Source organism: Astyanax mexicanus, chromosome 13 (genome assembly GCF_023375975.1).
Source record: "Astyanax mexicanus isolate ESR-SI-001 chromosome 13, AstMex3_surface, whole genome shotgun sequence".
NCBI lineage: Eukaryota > Metazoa > Chordata > Actinopteri > Characiformes > Acestrorhamphidae > Astyanax > Astyanax mexicanus.
The window spans coordinates 34,768,715-34,786,593 of NC_064420.1; the positions used below are offsets into that span (position 1 = coordinate 34,768,715).

Below are 17,879 nucleotides of genomic sequence, written 5' to 3' on the forward strand. Positions count from 1 at the left end.
TATTGTCTGTGTAAACAGACAAGTGACTGTGGCAGAAATCCCATCCACATTCAATGCAGGATGTCCTGCAGGTATGTTCTGCATTCTTGAACTTCTATGAGACATGTTAAAAAAGGAATTTGGCATGTCAGTGCACATGTTTCTGACTTTCTGGAAAAGCTGGAAAAATGCTGCAGCATGACTGAGCCCCTGTGCATAAACTGAAGTCCATAAATTCATGGTTTTATGAGTTTGGTGTTAAAGAACTCCAGTGGCATGCACAGAGCCCTGACCTCAACCTCACAGAAAACTTTTGGGATAAACTCTAATGCTAATTGAGGCTGCAGAAAAGCACAAATTAATTAAGTGAAGGGTCAGAAATTCCCACAGACACATTTTTTTAAAAGTTCGGAAGCAGTAATAATTTCCAGAATATGTTCATGACATAATAAAGAATAAAAACTTACTTGTATAGTTTTGCTTTTGGTAATTAATGTTTTTCTCCTTTTTATAAGGCTGCAGATCCAGGGGTTCATGGACATAGAGAATCAAGGTAAACTGAGATGCTGGTGCTGTTGTTTGCCCACTGCATGCGGTCACTCAGGTTTGTGGACAGTGGAGTAGGTGGATGCCAGTGTTTCAGCGTGCCTCCGTGTCTATGTTACCCTCTGGCTCTACACATTTAATTTGATTAATAACCTAAAAGGGGAGTGGGGGATCTGTATTAATTGTCTATGGATCTAAAACTTGACGTCCAACAAACTATCATATTCAGGTATAAGATATAAACATGGCTTTGTACATATAGTATAGGGTTTGCTTTTTTCCAAGTGTCTTCATCATGCACATTTTTGTCAATGGATTAAGTGACACACTAGGCAACTCTGTAGTACAAAGCCAATTGCTGATATACAAAAAAGATGCAGAGAGAGTGAGTCTCAATGAAGAGAACATGAGTGAGAGAGTGGACGGGCCTGGTGCTTCTAATCTGCTTGTATATATATATATATATATATATATGCTTCTAATCTGCTTGTATATATATATATATATATATATATATATATATATATATATATATATATATATATATATATATATATATATATACAAGCAGATTAGAAGCACCAGGCCCGTCCACTCTCTCACTCATGTTCTCTTCATTGAGACTCACTCTCTCTGCATCTTTTTTGTTTTAATTCATGAACGCCCTACTGACGCCCACACAGGTCTAATCATCTTGCCGTATCTCAGCATGAAGGCCTCAAATCTGATAGCTTTAATGCAGGAGGCTTTTCAGGCTAAGAAAGGAAAAGCTTTTATGTGCTGAAGAGTGCTTGAGAGTGCTGCTAGTGTAGACACCATATGCAAACAGGCACGTGCAAAACACAAATATAGCAACATGCTAATACACGCTAATAAGGGACAACTGTGGCTATAAACATAAATATAAACATATTAAAACACTTATTAAGACCTACCATTATTATTTTATAGCAATAGCCTCCCTCAGACTGTTGCAACTGCTTGAGCGGGTGGACGGGGCCTGAAGGCCTGCCAGGCCGAGCATAAATAGATGCAGCGGAAGATGCAAAACAATGCATTTCTTAGCACGCCACTCAGCAGACACGCAAGAGGCACATACATGAACCTCCCTGCTCTGCATATGCAGGCACATATGCCCCACCAAACACACTAAAATATTAGTGAGGCGTGTCCAGTAAAGTGGAGCAGTTTCAGCTGAGGGGGGTATATATAATTCAGAGGTGAGGGTCTGCGAGGGAGAAGCCGCTCCTCAGGGAGCGGCTGTGCATTAGCTCTGCAGGTAATGCAGCCTTTAGGAGGCCACCACTGGAGGCGCAGCAGACAGCCTGGGTCCCACCAATCTTTATTAAAAGCACTGTTTTTTTTTTTATCCAAATCTCAGTCTGACACATCTGTAGCATGCAAGTGACAACTATAGACAGTATACACTGTTTAATTTTGTAATTGAAAAAAATAAATACAGAATTAAAATCTTGTTTACTCAGAAAACTGCGACAACAAAGACAACCACGATCACCATTTGTGTTTGACGCAATTTAAAATTTAGCCTCTGCTTTTAACCCCTCACACATGCCTGAAGCCGTGGGCAGCCTTTGCTGCAACGCCTGAGGAGGGTTAAAGCCATTGTTTAGTGGCCCAACAATGGCAAGCCCAGTTGGCAAGCCTGGGTATCAAACCCACAAATTGCCTATTAATTAATTTGTGCTCTGCTGAGCCATCACTTCCCCAATACAAGACATACAAGCCAAAGGGCAGGTCTATGTCAGCAGGTTTACTGCTTATTGTGTAACTTCAGGTTAATGGTAAAATGTACCTTTTAAAGATTAAAGAGATAAGGTAGACACTTCTACAGCACTTAGAATATACAGTACAGTGTACAATACAAACTATTTCTGAATCAGTTTTACAATAAATTGTGTTATATCACTTACATTTGACTAGAAATGTATTCCTTTTAGTACAATTAAGAATTATTAATGCCTGTCCTAGACAGCATAACTGGCATCCCTCTTTCTAAATGTTAAGGAAAACATTAGTTTATTTACATTTTACATGCTTAACCCCCTTATGCTGCCTGATTTTCCTTTTAATGCTAAAGAACAGTATTTAGATGACACACTGGCACTCCTGGGGTGAGGGGTTGTGGGTTGTGGGGTATTCCCAATTCCCAATTCCCAATGATTCTGAGTAGGCTCCAAAACAACAGCAACCCTGATCAGAAAGAAAGAAAGAAAGAAAGATAGCTAGATAGATAGCTAGATAGATGGATAGATGGATGGATGGATGGAAAAAAGAAAGGGAGGAAAGGTTGGGATATTTGGTAACTCTCAAAGAATGCAAACTGGTTGTTACTCCAAAAAAGTGGAATGTTATATTAGAAAAAAATAAACCAGGATCAACTGGTAGTTCTGGAGAAGTTAAGAGGTTAAATAGAAATTCAAACCTGTATCATAATTACTATATAATTTCGTATTTAAAGGCTCAAATAATAAGACACATATAATATTTATATTTAAAAGGTAATCCATGTTAGCAACGACACTGTAAAAATGCCATTTTTTAGAGAAACATCATTTTCAGCAAGGAAGAGATTTATATACAATACATCATGGTGTATTTTGGTGGATAGACCATTTGAGTGTAGGCCTTACTACTGAACTCAGAGCACATCTCTATACGTCACTCTCTCAGAGTGTTTTTCTTCACTGTGTCCCACTTTGACTCCTTCTGGGCTCCACTGCTGTAGCTTCCTCTCACAGGACTGTAATTAAAACGGATACTTTACTGCAGTCCCGTGCTGTTTTTCCCCTCCCACACCCACTAAATCAGCCATTAGTAGTTTCCCTTTCTTGAAAGTCGATTCATTTGGCTTTACTCCGAATGCTGGCAAACGTTCAAACGTGGAGGAAAAAAAAAAAAAAACACAGACACATTTCCAAAAGAGATACAAGAGGACTTTAAAGGCTTTTTTTATGTGCGGATGGATAGGTTTGTTCACAGTTGGGAGGTATGAAAACAGGACAGTGATGAGCATACTGTGAAAAAAGGACAATTAGAGAGATGATGTATAATAAATGCATAGAAAGGGGTTGAGGTTGACTAACTCTTTAATATGACTAAGTGCTTGTTTGACATCAGAAAGAAAAGAAAGCTGCATGACCTTCTGTGCACAACTTTTATATTAGTGTCTAAAAGCTTTTAAATGTACATCCACCCATCCATTTTCATATCTGCTTCTCCCTGATCAGGACGATGGTGGGTCTGTAGCTTATCCAGAAGTATTAAATAAATCTGCCCACTGTCTATACAGTATCTACAATATACAGTATACACTGATCAGTTGCAGCATTAGCACCACTGACAGTGAAGTTAAAACCAGTAATGATCTTCCTCTACAGAGGTATCTATCTACATATTAGACAGTGAGTGAACAGTAAGTTCTATAAGATGGTGTGATACATGGCAAAAAAAAACAGATAATCTTAAGAATCTGAGCTAATTTGGCAAGGGCCAAATTGTGATATAGACGATGGGTTTTTCTGGTATATACAGGGGTTGGACAGTGAAACTGAAACACCTGTCATTTTAGCATGGGAAGTTTCATGGCTAAATAGGAACCAACCTGGTGGCCAATCTTTATTAATTGCACATTGCACCAGTAAGAGCAGAGTGTGAAGGTTCAATTAGCAGGGTAAGAGCACAGTTTTGCTCAAAATATTGCAATGCACCCAACATTATGTCTGACATACCAGAGTTCAAAAGAGGACAAATTGTTGGTGCACGTCTTGCTGGCGCATCTGTGACCAAGACAGCAAGTCTTTGTGATGTATCCTGGGTAGCCACAGTATCCTGGGTAATGTCAGCATACCACCAAGAAGAACGAATCACATCCAACAGGATTAACTGTGGACGCAAGAGGAAGAAAAATACATAAAACCACGGCTGCTCAAATCACGGCAGAATTTAACGTGCACCTCAACTCTTCTGTTTCCACCAGAACTGTCCGTCGGGACAATAAATTATTGTAGTCTAAAACCAGGTGTTTCAGTTTCATTGTCCAACCCCTGTAGTGTTCAGTACTTACCACATCAGAGAAAGGACAACCCATGATCCCACAAAAGATTCATGGGCACCTAGGGTTCACTGAAGTGATCCATGGAGACTCACCTTATAACTAAAGGATCTGCTGTTAACATCTTGGTGCCAGATACCAGAAGACACATTCAGAGATCTTGTAGAGGTCAGATCTGTTGTGGTCGCACAAGAAGGACGTACTCAGTATTAGGTAGGTGGCATTAATATATTTGCTCAATGGTGTCCACATATCTGTACATTTAAAAAGATCCGTTTAGTAAGTTATATCTTTTTTTAAGGCATTTGTTTAAATAGTGAACTGAAACAAATCAAACAAAAATGCAGATACACACAAACCTTTTATGTATTTACAAAAAATTAAATAATAGTTTGGAGAAACACCTACTGCCTCTTTGTTAAACAGAAGAAAATATAAATATTTTTTCTTTTCATACATTAAACTTGTAACTACAAACCTACTGTACAAACCACATGCCTTGGTCAGATTCAGCTGGTGTGGGCTTCCACATGTTTGCTCTTATGCATAGAAGTAATATACTAATAGTGACTCCTTGTTAAGACTGCTATACACAACTTTACAAACACCAGCAAGTACCAATTCTTTTTATGTATCCAGATCATTCATTTTACTACTCTTTCAACATATATGTTACCCTTCATACTAAAAGCCAGCCCTCAGAAGAGCCCTTTGAAATTACATTTAAGTTACAAGGAGTGTTTCAGCCCAGAGTATAAATAGCATAAATAGAAAAGCTTAAAATGGTTACCATTGACTAAACAAAGCAGCTTTGAGAATATAGAGACTTTAACCTTAAAGAGCAAATCACTGTCCTGCAAAAACCTTGTATGTCGACTAAGAGAGCATAATTGGCCATGTCTGTTGGCTGATGTATCAGAGCTTGGGATACAGCGCATTTCTTCTAGTGCATTGGCTGCAGCTTAAAAAGAGGTGGTGGCAGGAGTATGAGAGAAAGCACGAGCATCGCAAGTAATAAACAGAATACTAGTTAGAGGGTGAGTTGATTGGCTCACATAAATTTAGGAAAACAATTAGGGAAACAGTTGTCATTTTCACTTTATTACAAAGTCATAAATTGTTTTAGCACTTTGGAGATACAAGGTTTTTGCAAGGTAGCAATGTCTAAAAGAGCTTCTCCAGTTTGGAAGAAGAGCGAGAGAGAGAGCAATAAAGACATAAAAAGAGGACATGATAGAGAGAAAGAGAAAGAGAGAGAGAAGAGAGAGAGAGAGAGAGAGCTGTGGCTGTGTACTGGGATTAAATGGAAAGGGAAGAAAACCTGAATGGCAGGAAAAGCAGTGGAAGGATTCAAAGTGTGAGACGGAGTGAAGGAGAGACATAAAGAGAATGTGTGAGAGAGGGAGCATACAGTAGGAGTGGGAGAGGGATGAAAGATGTGGGGAGTGAGGAAAAGACCCCAAGGGAGAAAAGGCAGCATGAGTCAGAAACAAGTTCTGTGAGACGAAGTGCTTGCATTTGGCTGAATACAGTAAGCACATAAAAAAATTAAACAAAAACGGAAGTACAGAGATTAAAGGCAAAGTGTGAGAGGGAGAGGGAAGGGAAGGGAAAAGGGGTGATCGAGAGAATTAAATGGAATGAAAGAGAGAAAGGCAGGAGAAAGAGGAGACTATGTTAAGGTTATAGTCTCAATCAATCCAATCCTGCCTATTCCCAGCACTCTATCCCATAGCGAGGGCAGCGCTGATGTTTTATTTATGCGAGAGATTCCGGCTGCACATGTACCCTCTCCATAATTCATAACACCCAGCATTAGGGCCTGCCTGCAGAGAGATGGCGAGTGTTTGTGTGTGTGTGAGCGTGTCTGTGTGTGTCTGTGTACTGGCGAAGGTTAGATAACTGTGGCATAGACTCAGTGGTAATGAAAGCAATATTTGGATTCATTTGAAAGGATGATAGTCTTACCCTGAATATAGCATCATTACTACTACAGCTGCACTACACTTCCACTCTTCAGCCTGTTTCTGGTGCAAAATGAGGATAAAAAACCACAAGGCTTCTGTTGCTTCATCACACCTCAGCGGCCCTAAAAAAAGGTTACGACAAACAATTAATATTCATTTCAGTCGTCATGTACCATCTTTAACTTTACGCTGCTTCAATTAACACCGCTTTTAATTTTGCAGGGTGCAGAGCAGACAGAGCTGCTGCAAGCTGGAATGAACTGATCAGGCACTAAGAGAGAGAATGGCACACGTGACACTAACAAGATTTGAGAGATGGCAAGTTCTACCACTCACCAGCAACACGAAAGCAGGGTATGAGTAACTCAGCACATGCTGAGAGGGGAGGAAGCCATTTCACTACTAGATTTAAAGGGGAATTGGTAAAAGCAAAAAGATGCATGAATTCTGATTCGACCGTTCACATTCATGTCGCATGTCCATGGATTGAATATGTATCCGATTTAGGACCACATATGAAAGTGTCTCAGATGTGATTTGAAAAAATCTGATTTGGCACGTTTACACAGCCATAAAAGCAAAAAACAGATCTGATCCACATTGAGTAAAAAAAAAATCTGATTTGAGTCACTTCAGCCTGGTAATGTGAATGTAGCCTAAAATTGTTACAGTATTGTACAGTGTGTTGGTGCCAACATACTGGACAACAGGTTATTTTTTGTCAATTCTATTTTTTTAAATATACATCTGTAATTACATCTGTAATACAGTTTTCTGTGTGTTTAAAGCCTGCAGTTACATATAGCATTGTTGTTCACCATGAATGTTTCCCCCAGTTTATGTTGCATTGCTTTATCTATGTTCATTCCTAAATTCATGCATTTTAACCAAAACCTTGTTATTGATGGATGAATTAATTAATAGATAAATAGATAACCAGGTAGACATTCGCTATTCCCCATAAAAATATAATACAGGAAAATAGGTAAATAGATATTTATCTCGCCTAAAGGCATTTATCAAATAGGTACTAAAAAGGCTCTTAAATAAAAATAATTTTGTGGTTTTATTTTGAAAACATTTATATTCTGTATAAAACAACAAAGCTGTCCTGACCATAAAAAGGAAAATAACTGAAACAAACCTTTATTCAGTATTAATATAACTACTACACCAAACTAATGACCTAATGACTAATGACGCAGCGTGTGTCTGTGGGCTAAGCTAAAAGACTGACTGATTTCTCAGTCTATTTTAGCTAAATATCATTTAAATAACAGTATCTTTCTGTGTTCATACAAAGTTATGGGGAATGTAAAGTATTTCCTTTGCCTACATGATAAAAACGACTACCGGTAGCTATCTATAGCTAACTTTCAATATCAATATATAAATGTATTCTTTATAGCTAAATATTATAGCAATGTGGGAGGTCACATTTTTTAACTGTAAAAAAAACTGTAGCTAAAATTTTCTTGATAATTAAATGGACTCCGGGTACTTAGCATTAGTATTGATTACTATTTCAACATTTAATTTAGTGTTTTTTTCATTGTGGTGATAAAATAAGGGGTCTTTTGCATATAATTTTAGTTGCTGTCTTAGAATCTCTTTAGTACATGACTGTGAATTACTGTCATCCTTAAGTTAATTATTTTTTTAAACTAAAGTTCGAAATTCCCTTTTAACCAGTAATGGACACATTTTCTGTGCTTTGTATAGCCAAGCCTAGCCAACAGCTTATTTAGTATTTAAATTCAGGTAAAACAACAGAAACAATATCTAAGCTTAAAAAAACTTTAATGGTAATCAAAGGAAAAAGGGTACTTATGGGGGAAAAAAATACAGTACATGAACATATTTTTAGCTCGGAACATATGTTGCTTTGAACTGGTCACAAGCAGAGTTAGAGGAAACAGAACTTAGATGAATGAGCCAATTTGGAGTCTGATGTAACTCAATCTTGTCTGACACAATCATAATTTACTGTAACATAACTTCAGGGAACCACAGGGATACATTCTAATGGGAGAGGAAGAGAGTAATTAAATTATAAAATATCAAAGCACTGCCCCAGATTTGGCTGCTTTACCTCGAGTCGTAGTCCAGCTCTAGGGATCGGTTGGCACGGTTACATCTCTCCTTTCATTCTCTTTCTCTCTCTCCCTTCTACACTTTCTCATTTCTCTTTTCCTCTATCTCTTTTCTATCCTGGGGAAAATAGAACAAGGTAGGAGAAGAGGAAGAAGAAGAAGAAGAAGAAAGTAGGGCATGCACATGGGAGCTGATTGATGTGCTGTGGCTAAAGCCTCTTTTTCAGACTGTCACCTGGTGACTCACACTCCAGCCTTCACTGCCCTACCTCACATCTTCCTGACAGCACTGTCCACTACAGACACTGGCACAGCCACTTTAACAACTTAATTAGCCACGCTGAAATCCAGCTGCAGAAGTCCTAATCATCAGTTAATCAGGAAGAGCCATTTTGGGTATTAGTCCCATGGTCTGTAAGGTCTTTAACGGTCTCAGAGGGGTTTCTCCGAGGAAGAAACACTGAAATTTGGTTGCCATTTGCTTTTTATGGCCTGTTGTGTTGTTTATTCTTCTTCACGTGCATTTGGCCTCCAAGTCATAGAGATGCAGCAGTTCAGTCATTATGCTTTCAATCTGAGCCCTGGTGATGTCCTCACACAGAACCTGTAAATAAAAAGCAATTAGAGAGTCAAACGGAAGTATGGATCAATGGTGTAATGGCTGTCTGACTGCTTTATTTTGAGTTGTGACATATATACTTTATGTAGTACTTCTCTTTTATATGTACTCACCTTAACTTTTCACAAAAAACAGTTAATTGTCATTTTTCTGGAAAGTGTCAAAATATCATGTGGTGCAACCCAATATAGCAGTAACTAATAAAAAATAAAAATAAAAATAAAAAAAAAAGTCTGAATGTACAAATATTAATTGATGATACTTGTAATACTTTAGTTCAGTAATGAACAGAAAAACTAATTTTTGTGTATGAAAAGCCAAAAAGCAATTAATCTAAATTAATATTTTACCAGGAATGTATAGCACAAGTCAAACGTTGGGGCACACATACATTTGTTCTTTATTTGCATTGTTTACTACATTGTAGATTAATATTAAAGACTTTATAGACTAACTATGAACACACATATGCATTTAGGTAGTTAGCCTTCACAAACACCTTACATGGAGCTGGGAGCAAAGAGTTAAGGAAAAGCAGTTAACAAGAGCTCTCCGCCACTCGAACACCATTCCAAATTCTACTTTATGAAGCCAACTGAGAGAATAATACCAACCGAGTGAGCAAGTTGGCATCAAAGAAATAGTTGCTACTTTTAAGAACTAAAGTATGAAACCTATTTTAGCTAGTTTAACACATTTTTGATGTCTTCAATATGAATCTATAATGTAGAAAAGTATAACAAATAAAGAAAAAAACATTTAATGAGAATGGGTGTGTCCAAACTTTTGACTGGTACTGTATGTATACAAAACATTGTTGTGTGTGAACAAATGTAACAAAAAAAAAAAAAAAAACTTATTTTAAACATGGTTTGTTGAAATGTCAGACCTATTTAATATCCTTTATTTAAAATTTATGACGACTATTCCATGAAACTTAATAACGTTTGGACAGGACTTCTTACTGTTGTGACAGTAATCTGGAAGAGCAGGGGCTGCTGCATACACTTTCAGTGCACATCAATCCTAGTCACTTGATTCTTCTGCACAACCTTGCATAAGGCTGATTACTTGGCATGTTGCATATCAAAGGAAGGCAGAAGATAAGGGCACACCAATGAGAATATGGGTAAATGCATTCTTAAAAAAAGAAGCAAAGGCCATGTATTGCCTCGGAATCTGAATCACAGCAGTGTGACTCAGCTAAGCAGCAGGACTTGCCTTATACAATTACTAAAAAATGGCCTTAAAGGAATACTTCAGCATTTTTCAGCACATTAGCCTCTATTATAAGCGACACAAGGTTTTAGTTCCTTTATAAAGTGAGGAGAAAATTGGCCAAAATTGTTGCCAGTGGTAATAAATCATATGCCACAGTGAATTTAATACTGCATGTTTTTTTTATATATGCTCGTATTATAAAAAGGTACCAAGAAACTATTGTGCCTTAATAGCTATTAGAACAAACTACTCTTTCATGACCAATAAAAAGAAACCTGTAAACCACAGACATGGTACTCCTTGCTTTTCAGATCCTCTAAATTCAGAATGAAGAATGTCCTCACCTGCCACCATTCTCTTTCCCCTCTGGGGACCTGCACCCCGTACGTGTGCAGAGCGAGATAGAGTGCAGTGAGGGCGAGATGCTGGGGACGATGGCGCACACACACCGGCCCGTGGTAGCTGTCTTTAAGCAGGGCCCAGGCTGTCTCTGCAATGGGTGTCCGAGACCAGGCGTGTCGATTCAGCAGATTCCTCACTGACAGCAGATAGTGCAGCAAGTACTAACACCACATACAGAGGAGAGTGGCACTTTAGGTGATTGTTCAGCAAAACATCTGTCAATCTGTCAGGTTTGGTGCCAGTAAAAACACTTGTGCTTCAGTTCTGTACAGCAGCTACAAGGATAATGTCGCTAACAAATATTGATTGCAGACACCAATTGGTAAGGGGGAATGCCGTCATATTATTTCAAAAAGATTTTATTTAAAAACATCTTTTTTATTTAATAATGCACAGTTATTTAACATGTGTGGAGTTTTCAAGGCAACACCGTGCTTATAAAATAAACAGTGAAAGCATACGTGTGGCCTCAATATATTAACTAATTGCTATACTTATTAAAAAACGAAGCAAGCAATGCTAGGTAGAAAAGTTGTAGATGAACAGGTGACATGGGGGTTATATGTTGAATGATAATAAATTGATGGCACAAGATAACATGTTGAGGGTTCATAAGCATTAGGAAATGCCAAATAAAATGGATGGATAGACTTTTATTGTAGAAATTTAAACCTTAAAAAAAAAATTAAACCTTTGTTTACCATCCTGACTACTCAACTGAAAAAGAAAAAAAATAAATTGTAAATAGGGTAAAAAAATGGTCAAACTCTGAAACATCATAAAAGGCATCATCACCCACAGTGGACAGTGCATTGTGTGGTTATGATAGTGACTGACACTGGCAGATGTCTAACAGTTCATTTGGCACCGAAACATGTTAATTATATTTAGGATCAGAGGAAATCTACTAGAACTTTGAAAGATTCTTGGAACCATATTGCTATGGACAGATAAGAGTTTACAAAACACAAACTTTAATCTATGCATAATCTACCCATACTGTATTTTAATCATCAGTTTAAACAAACACTTGGTGATGCTTTCAAGTTGAATGTGTTAGTGTTGTTGAGTGATATTGAAAATATCAGATATTCACTTTTTTTACTATGATTTTTATAAAGATAAGAACTTTTTGGGACCAAATATCTTTTTGGCTTGCTTAAAACTAAATGTACCTTACCTTATGGGGATGCTCAAAGGACACTTGAAAGTTGAGCTGTCTGAGAATAAGGAGCTCACACTGCACCACACTGTCTCTCAGTTCCCAGAACTTGCCATTCAGTTCCATCGGATCACTTCCAGGGTGGAAATACCTGGGAGTAAAAAAAAATATGCAGGAGTGAGAGGAAAAAAATGTAATACACACATAATAATGTGCTCAGAAAAGTAACTGTACAGGATGTCCTCACCTACCTGTGACACACATTAATAATGTCCCTTGTCCTGAGGTGCTGTTCTTCCACTTTGCCTGCAAGGTATATGCAGGACATGGCAACTAAGTAGGGCTCATAGACGTCTAGAGTGGCTGACTGGAAGAACTTGTGGTACAGAGAACATGCTGTGGCCACAGGAACTGACCTCATGCCCAACTTCACTCCTGAAAGAAAAAAAAAAAAAACATTACCACTTACATGAACCGCTTGTTATGTATAACCGTACCAACCACGCAATGCATAATGCAAGGACAGCGAAGGTCAGTCTTGTAAGACCAAATTCCTGATCTACACAGTTTTGTGCTTTTGCCCTGCTCTAGCACACCATATTTAACCTATCAACTGACTGCCAGGTTTATAAGTTGTGTTAAGGTGCAAAAAAAAAAAAAATGAGGGAAAAAAAAAAAAAAAAAAAAAAAAAAGTGTGTTGGAATCTGGCTCTGGTTCTCCACCACTGGTATAATATGTAGTACCCCAATGCAATACTGAAAAGAGCTGAGAGGAGAAGGGACAATTAATATAACTAATAACTAATACTAATGAACAAGAATTACCGTAATGGTATTATATGGGTATGAGCAGATAACTGTGGTATGCTTTATTGGCATCAGATGACATTAGATGTTCTGATATTTAAACCGAATCTTATCAAACTCATGATGAAGAAAAATGACGGGAAACTCTAGTAGTGTCAAATGTCTATTTTTATTTGGCATACTACATTTGTAACAAACAAAGTATATACCAATACCAATACCAAGCCAATACAATAATTATTGGAACACTTAAATAATTCAACAATCAATTAAAAAAAATCTAATATTTCCTTCAGTTTAACAATGTTAAATTTTCTTTTTACTTTAACATGTGCATTCATACAATTTCCTCCAGTTTAACAATCTGTTATCTCAAAAATGTTAATTTTATTAGTCTGTTACCTCAATACATTTTCCCTCATTTTAACAATCTGTTACCCTAAAGTTTCCCATCAGTTTAACAATCTATTACTTCAAAGTTTCCCCTAGTTTAGCCATATGTTAACTCAAAAATTCCCCTCATGGTACCTATCTGTTACCTTAAAGTTTTCCTTTAATATAACAGTCAGTTACCTAAAGTTTTTTTTGTTTTATTAAAAATGTTTAACAGTCTGTTACTCCAATACATATTTTCCCAGTTTAACAACTTGCTACTTCAAAATTTCCCATCAGTTACATAATAATTTACCTCAAAAATACCCAGTTTAACAACCTGTTACCTCAAATTTTCCCTCAGTTTAACAACCTGTTACCTCAAATTTTCCCTCAGTTTAACAACCTGTTACCTCAAAACTTTTCCCTAACAAACAGTCTGTTACCTCTACGCATTTTTTCTCAGTTTAAAAAATGTTACCTCATCTGCCGTCACACAATATTTTACCTCAAACTATCATACTAAGTTTCCCCAGTTTAACAATCAGTACCTTTTCATTTTAATACATTTTTTTTCAATTAAGCAATGTTTATTGAAATGTCGGATGTGAACTTTATTAATTTAAGGAAAATTAAGGTACCCGTCACAATTATTTTATTTTATTTGTATTTTATATAATAAATGTTTCCCGACTATAATAATTTCACACCTAAATGTTTACCCTCAGTTTAACAATATGTTACCTCTATTTTCAATCAGTTTATTATACTATTACCTCATTACCTTAACTCCTTTACTTCTGCATTGCCAGGTGTGTATAAAGCAGCTTTTTTTATTTAGCTATTTGTTTACTTACTTACATAGTTAGTTAGATAGTCAGTCAGTCAGTTCGTTAAATTATTTTTTAACTATTAAGTCAGTTAGTTACAATGAACATAAACTAGGGTTAACTTTTACCTGTCTCGATGATGAAGCGACAGACTCGGAAGTGTGTTTTAGTATTATTATCCACCAAAGCTGCAGACTCTGCTCCACCGCGTCCTTCAGAATGGCTGCTTTCGGCCACAGGAGCGAACCGCTGCGCCTGCATTTCCACCTGAGCGCTGGATTTAATACAATTCAATTTAAAATGTTCTGAATTAAATCGTGTTTAATTCATCACTCACAGAGTGCAGACTCCAGACTGAGACTCTCACAGCTAACAGAGCTAACCCAGCTAATGTTAACCAACCAACACCAGTCCCTTTAATAACTTCAGCTGCTTATACGCTTAGGTTTTCATTTCGCTACACGGGAACAGCCCCGTGCTGAGGGATAGTGGTGCAGAAATACCGCTTATATAATAATATAATATAATAATAAAAATACAGATTTATTCCTGTAGTTAGCTGTGCTAGCTGTGTGCAGCATGCAGTCTTCTTTCCCTTAAACCGGTGGCAGAGACCCGACCCGGTGTGTACCGCCCACTGCTGGCCGGAGGGTCACCTAAATTAGCATAATTACAAAACTAAACTGTGGTTTATTTATTTTAATGTAACGCACAGCAATATCTACTGGTCCTGGAAGCGCTATTTAGAATATAAAAGCCCTATACACTATTTAAACTCGCTGTAGTGTATCTACAGTACTGTGTGGGGACTCAGTCAGGTTATACTGGTTGCTAGGAAACGGCTGTAAACACACAACGAAAAGATGTCGTCCAGTTATACCGCTAATCAGGTAACTGTTAATCTAGCTAAATTATCATCAGACTCACAGCTTTTCGCACCATTTATCTACATGTTATAGATCATACAAGGCCTGTCAAGATAATTACATTATCAACTTATGTCTGTTTATATGTAAAATGCAGTTATGTAGCTAGGTTACATGACCTCTAGCTATATGTTTTGCTTACTTAGCTATAGCTTAGTTAACGTTAAGTTAATTATGTTAGTTACATTATTAAAATAATGCCTTGTGGATATATAGCACGAGATTTTTTCTCGTTGTTTAATGTACTAGTGCGTCCCAAAAACATAGAATATCATTAAAAAAAGTTACTTTATTTAAGTAATTCAGTTAAAAATGTGAAACTCATATATATAGATGTAACTATTACACACAGAGTAATCGATTTTAAGCATTTTTTTTATTGTTGATGATTATGATTTAAAGCCAATTAAAACCAAAAACTCAGTGTATAATATAAGATCAATTGGTACTATTTTTGGCAGTGTGGGCAGTGTGCCAAGTCCTGCTGGAAAATGAAATCCGCATTGCCATAAAAGCTGTCAGCAGAGGGAAGCATGAAGTGTTGTAAGATTTTTCCAGAAACACACTGCACTGGCATTGGACTTGATAAAACACAGTCGACCAAAACCAGGAGATGACATGACTCTCAAAACCATCACTGATTGTGTAAACTTTACACTAGACCTTAAGCAGCTTGTACTGTGTGTCTCTCCACTGATCCTCCAGACTGTGCTCTCTTGATTTCCAAATGAAATGCTAAATTTACTGATGGTCAGTCATGTCATCTGCTGGTGTTGGTCCACTGTGTTACATCAAGTCCAATGTCAGTGCAGTGTTTACTGAAAATACTTACAGCACCTCATACTTCACGCTTGCTAATTTTCGGAGACACTGATTTTTTAAATCTTTTTATTGGCTGTAAGCCTTTATCATTAACAATAAAACAAATAAACGCTTAAAAAAGGGGAGGGGAGGGGGAGTTTGAAAGGGGCACTGGGTGATGCATGGGTTTAGAGGTGGCAGGACAGAAGGACGAGCTGATTAGCTGGTATTGTTTAGCACAGTTATGTTTGTGAAAATATATTATTTATAAAATGGTTATTGTGACAGGCCTAGTTCATATTTGTATTTGGGAAGAATCAATATTTATGTAATTTCTTTGACTTTCTTGGTAGTATGAAAATGCGTTTAAGTCTCATAGACTACAGAGCTGGACCATACCAAAACACTTCAAAGAGGTAAGTTATGATAAAGTTATTTTTAAGTTTTTTTCCAGCTATCATAGTGACAGCACAGGACATTTATTCATTCACACACTTATATCCATAAGTAATTTGAATTGAAATGAAGCGGCCAAGATGTAAGTCAATTTAATTGCTTCAATTTTACAAAAATAATATAGTATTAACAATTTAGGAATTCATTATATTTTTGAAGTTTATTTATAGAATATCATGGTGAAAAATGGCGGGACAATGTTAAAATGGGTGTAATTCCATAATTGTCAATGCAATATTGTTTGCTAAACCTCTTGGACTAATACAGAAATGCACATTTCAGTCACATCTTGATCACTCCATTTCCAATATATTGAGGTGGTACAGAGGCAAAGTTGCAAAATTTACCTCATTTGACCATTCATTAGTGAACTAACACCTATTTGGTTTCAACAATTTCAGAGACCCTCGGCAGTAGAGGGTCACACTGGTTTTATAGCCACAGATCGAGGTCACCTGCTTCCAGGTGTAAAGGTAAAAATTTTAATAACACCTGTTCATGCAAAATTTACTCTAAGAACAGTGTTCTACACTGAGACCTTTCTATTGTACATAATCACCACAGTTTGATTAATAACTGTTCTTACTTCAACTGCTTGGACCATTCATCATTTCAACATGAATGCATTCTCTTTTCTTCCTAATTCATGTTTGCCAGCGCGGAAGCTCCTGGACATCTTTTCAGGGTACCTGGGACTTGCCGAGCCGTATCCCTCCAGTCCATATTAACCCTACAGCTCGTTCACAGGAGGGCCAGGAGCGCCTTAAGACTTGGATTCTGTCCCAGAGCCTGGTCCAGTCAGCTACTGATAATAAGTACAATAAAGAAGATGTGGGCAGCAGGGCCTCCAGCAGAACTTCACTCAATAAGGTAGATGCCAGGGTGCCAGCCTGTTTTTATCCTGTAAATCCTTTACTGTGGAGGACTATTGTCAAACACTTACTAATCCAGCTTCATTGTTTCAGAATGCCAGTGTGAATCAGCTGCATGAAGAGCAGCAGGATCCGGTGAGCTCTCCTGCTCCAGATCCTGGTCAAGAACCGGTGCCAGAGAAGCCCCTGACGCCGCACAGTAACGTTCAGTCTAGACCAGCCACCCAGCAGAGCCATGCTGAGTCTAGACCAGCCTCTAAGCAAAACAAGGCTGAATCTAGACCAACTTCCCAGCAACACCATGTTGGGTCTAGACCCCAGAGCCAGGCAAGCCAAGCTCAGTCCAGACCAGCATCCCAGACCAGCAGAACAGGCTAGTGAGAGCTGATTTACAAGCTCTTCCAGAGTTGCAGGAGGTGTCTTAAGGCAGGGAAAGCACTAAAGTGTGCAAGGCTGGTGTGGTTACTTAATATTTACACATCAAAGAACAACTTAAAATGCTTAATAAATGTATTTACTGGCAACTTAATTTTCACTGTCAGTTTGATTCCTCTGGTAATTACACCACAAGTCTAATTGTCAGTCTCTGAGGCTTTGTTCAGACTGTTAGCCCAAATCAGATTTTTGTCATATCTAGATTGTATCCAGTGTCCAATCTTTGATAGTCTGGACTGACAGAAACCACACTGCATCTAATTTTGGCAAATTGGATCCAAAACACATCTGGAGGTGGTTTGAATAAGTTTACAATTAG

At 37.5% G+C, this 17,879-nt stretch overlaps 2 protein-coding genes across 2 annotated transcripts; one reads left to right on the plus strand and one right to left on the minus strand.

Annotated features, from left to right (window-relative positions):
- Positions 1-8,347: 8,347 nt before the first annotated feature.
- On the minus strand, positions 8,348-14,646 carry ccnq (cyclin Q). Its single transcript, XM_007249869.4, has 5 exons — positions 14,199-14,646; positions 12,313-12,496; positions 12,080-12,212; positions 10,842-11,060; positions 8,348-9,261 (listed from the first exon to the last, which is right to left on the minus strand). Exons 1-5 carry the CDS (start codon positions 14,329-14,331, stop codon positions 9,172-9,174), a joined length of 759 nt encoding a protein of 252 aa, XP_007249931.3. The 5' UTR covers positions 14,332-14,646; the 3' UTR covers positions 8,348-9,171.
- Positions 14,647-14,798: 152 nt separating this feature from the next.
- Positions 14,799-17,654, plus strand: cfap126 (cilia and flagella associated protein 126). Its single transcript, XM_007249870.4, has 5 exons — positions 14,799-14,960; positions 16,151-16,213; positions 16,655-16,726; positions 16,911-17,123; positions 17,219-17,654. Exons 1-5 carry the CDS (start codon positions 14,934-14,936, stop codon positions 17,501-17,503), a joined length of 660 nt encoding a protein of 219 aa, XP_007249932.2. The 5' UTR covers positions 14,799-14,933; the 3' UTR covers positions 17,504-17,654.
- Positions 17,655-17,879: the final 225 nt, after the last annotated feature.

Excerpts from the sequence above, each read along its gene's own strand:
- ccnq (XM_007249869.4), bottom strand. The coding sequence starts at position 14,331 with ATGCAGGCGCAGCGGTTCGCTCCTGTGGCCGAAAGCAGCCATTCTGAA. Across the intron at positions 12,497-14,198 it reads TCGCTTCATCATCGAGACAG|GAGTGAAGTTGGGCATGAGG; the intron begins GTAAAAGTTAAC and ends TTTTTCTTTCAG. Across the intron at positions 9,262-10,841 it reads GGGAAAGAGAATGGTGGCAG|GTTCTGTGTGAGGACATCAC; the intron begins GTGAGGACATTC and ends TTTTATTTACAG.
- cfap126 (XM_007249870.4), top strand. The coding sequence starts at position 14,934 with ATGTCGTCCAGTTATACCGCTAATCAG. Across the intron at positions 16,214-16,654 it reads TACCAAAACACTTCAAAGAG|AGACCCTCGGCAGTAGAGGG; the intron begins GTAAGTTATGAT and ends CAACAATTTCAG. Across the intron at positions 16,727-16,910 it reads ACCTGCTTCCAGGTGTAAAG|CGCGGAAGCTCCTGGACATC; the intron begins GTAAAAATTTTA and ends CATGTTTGCCAG.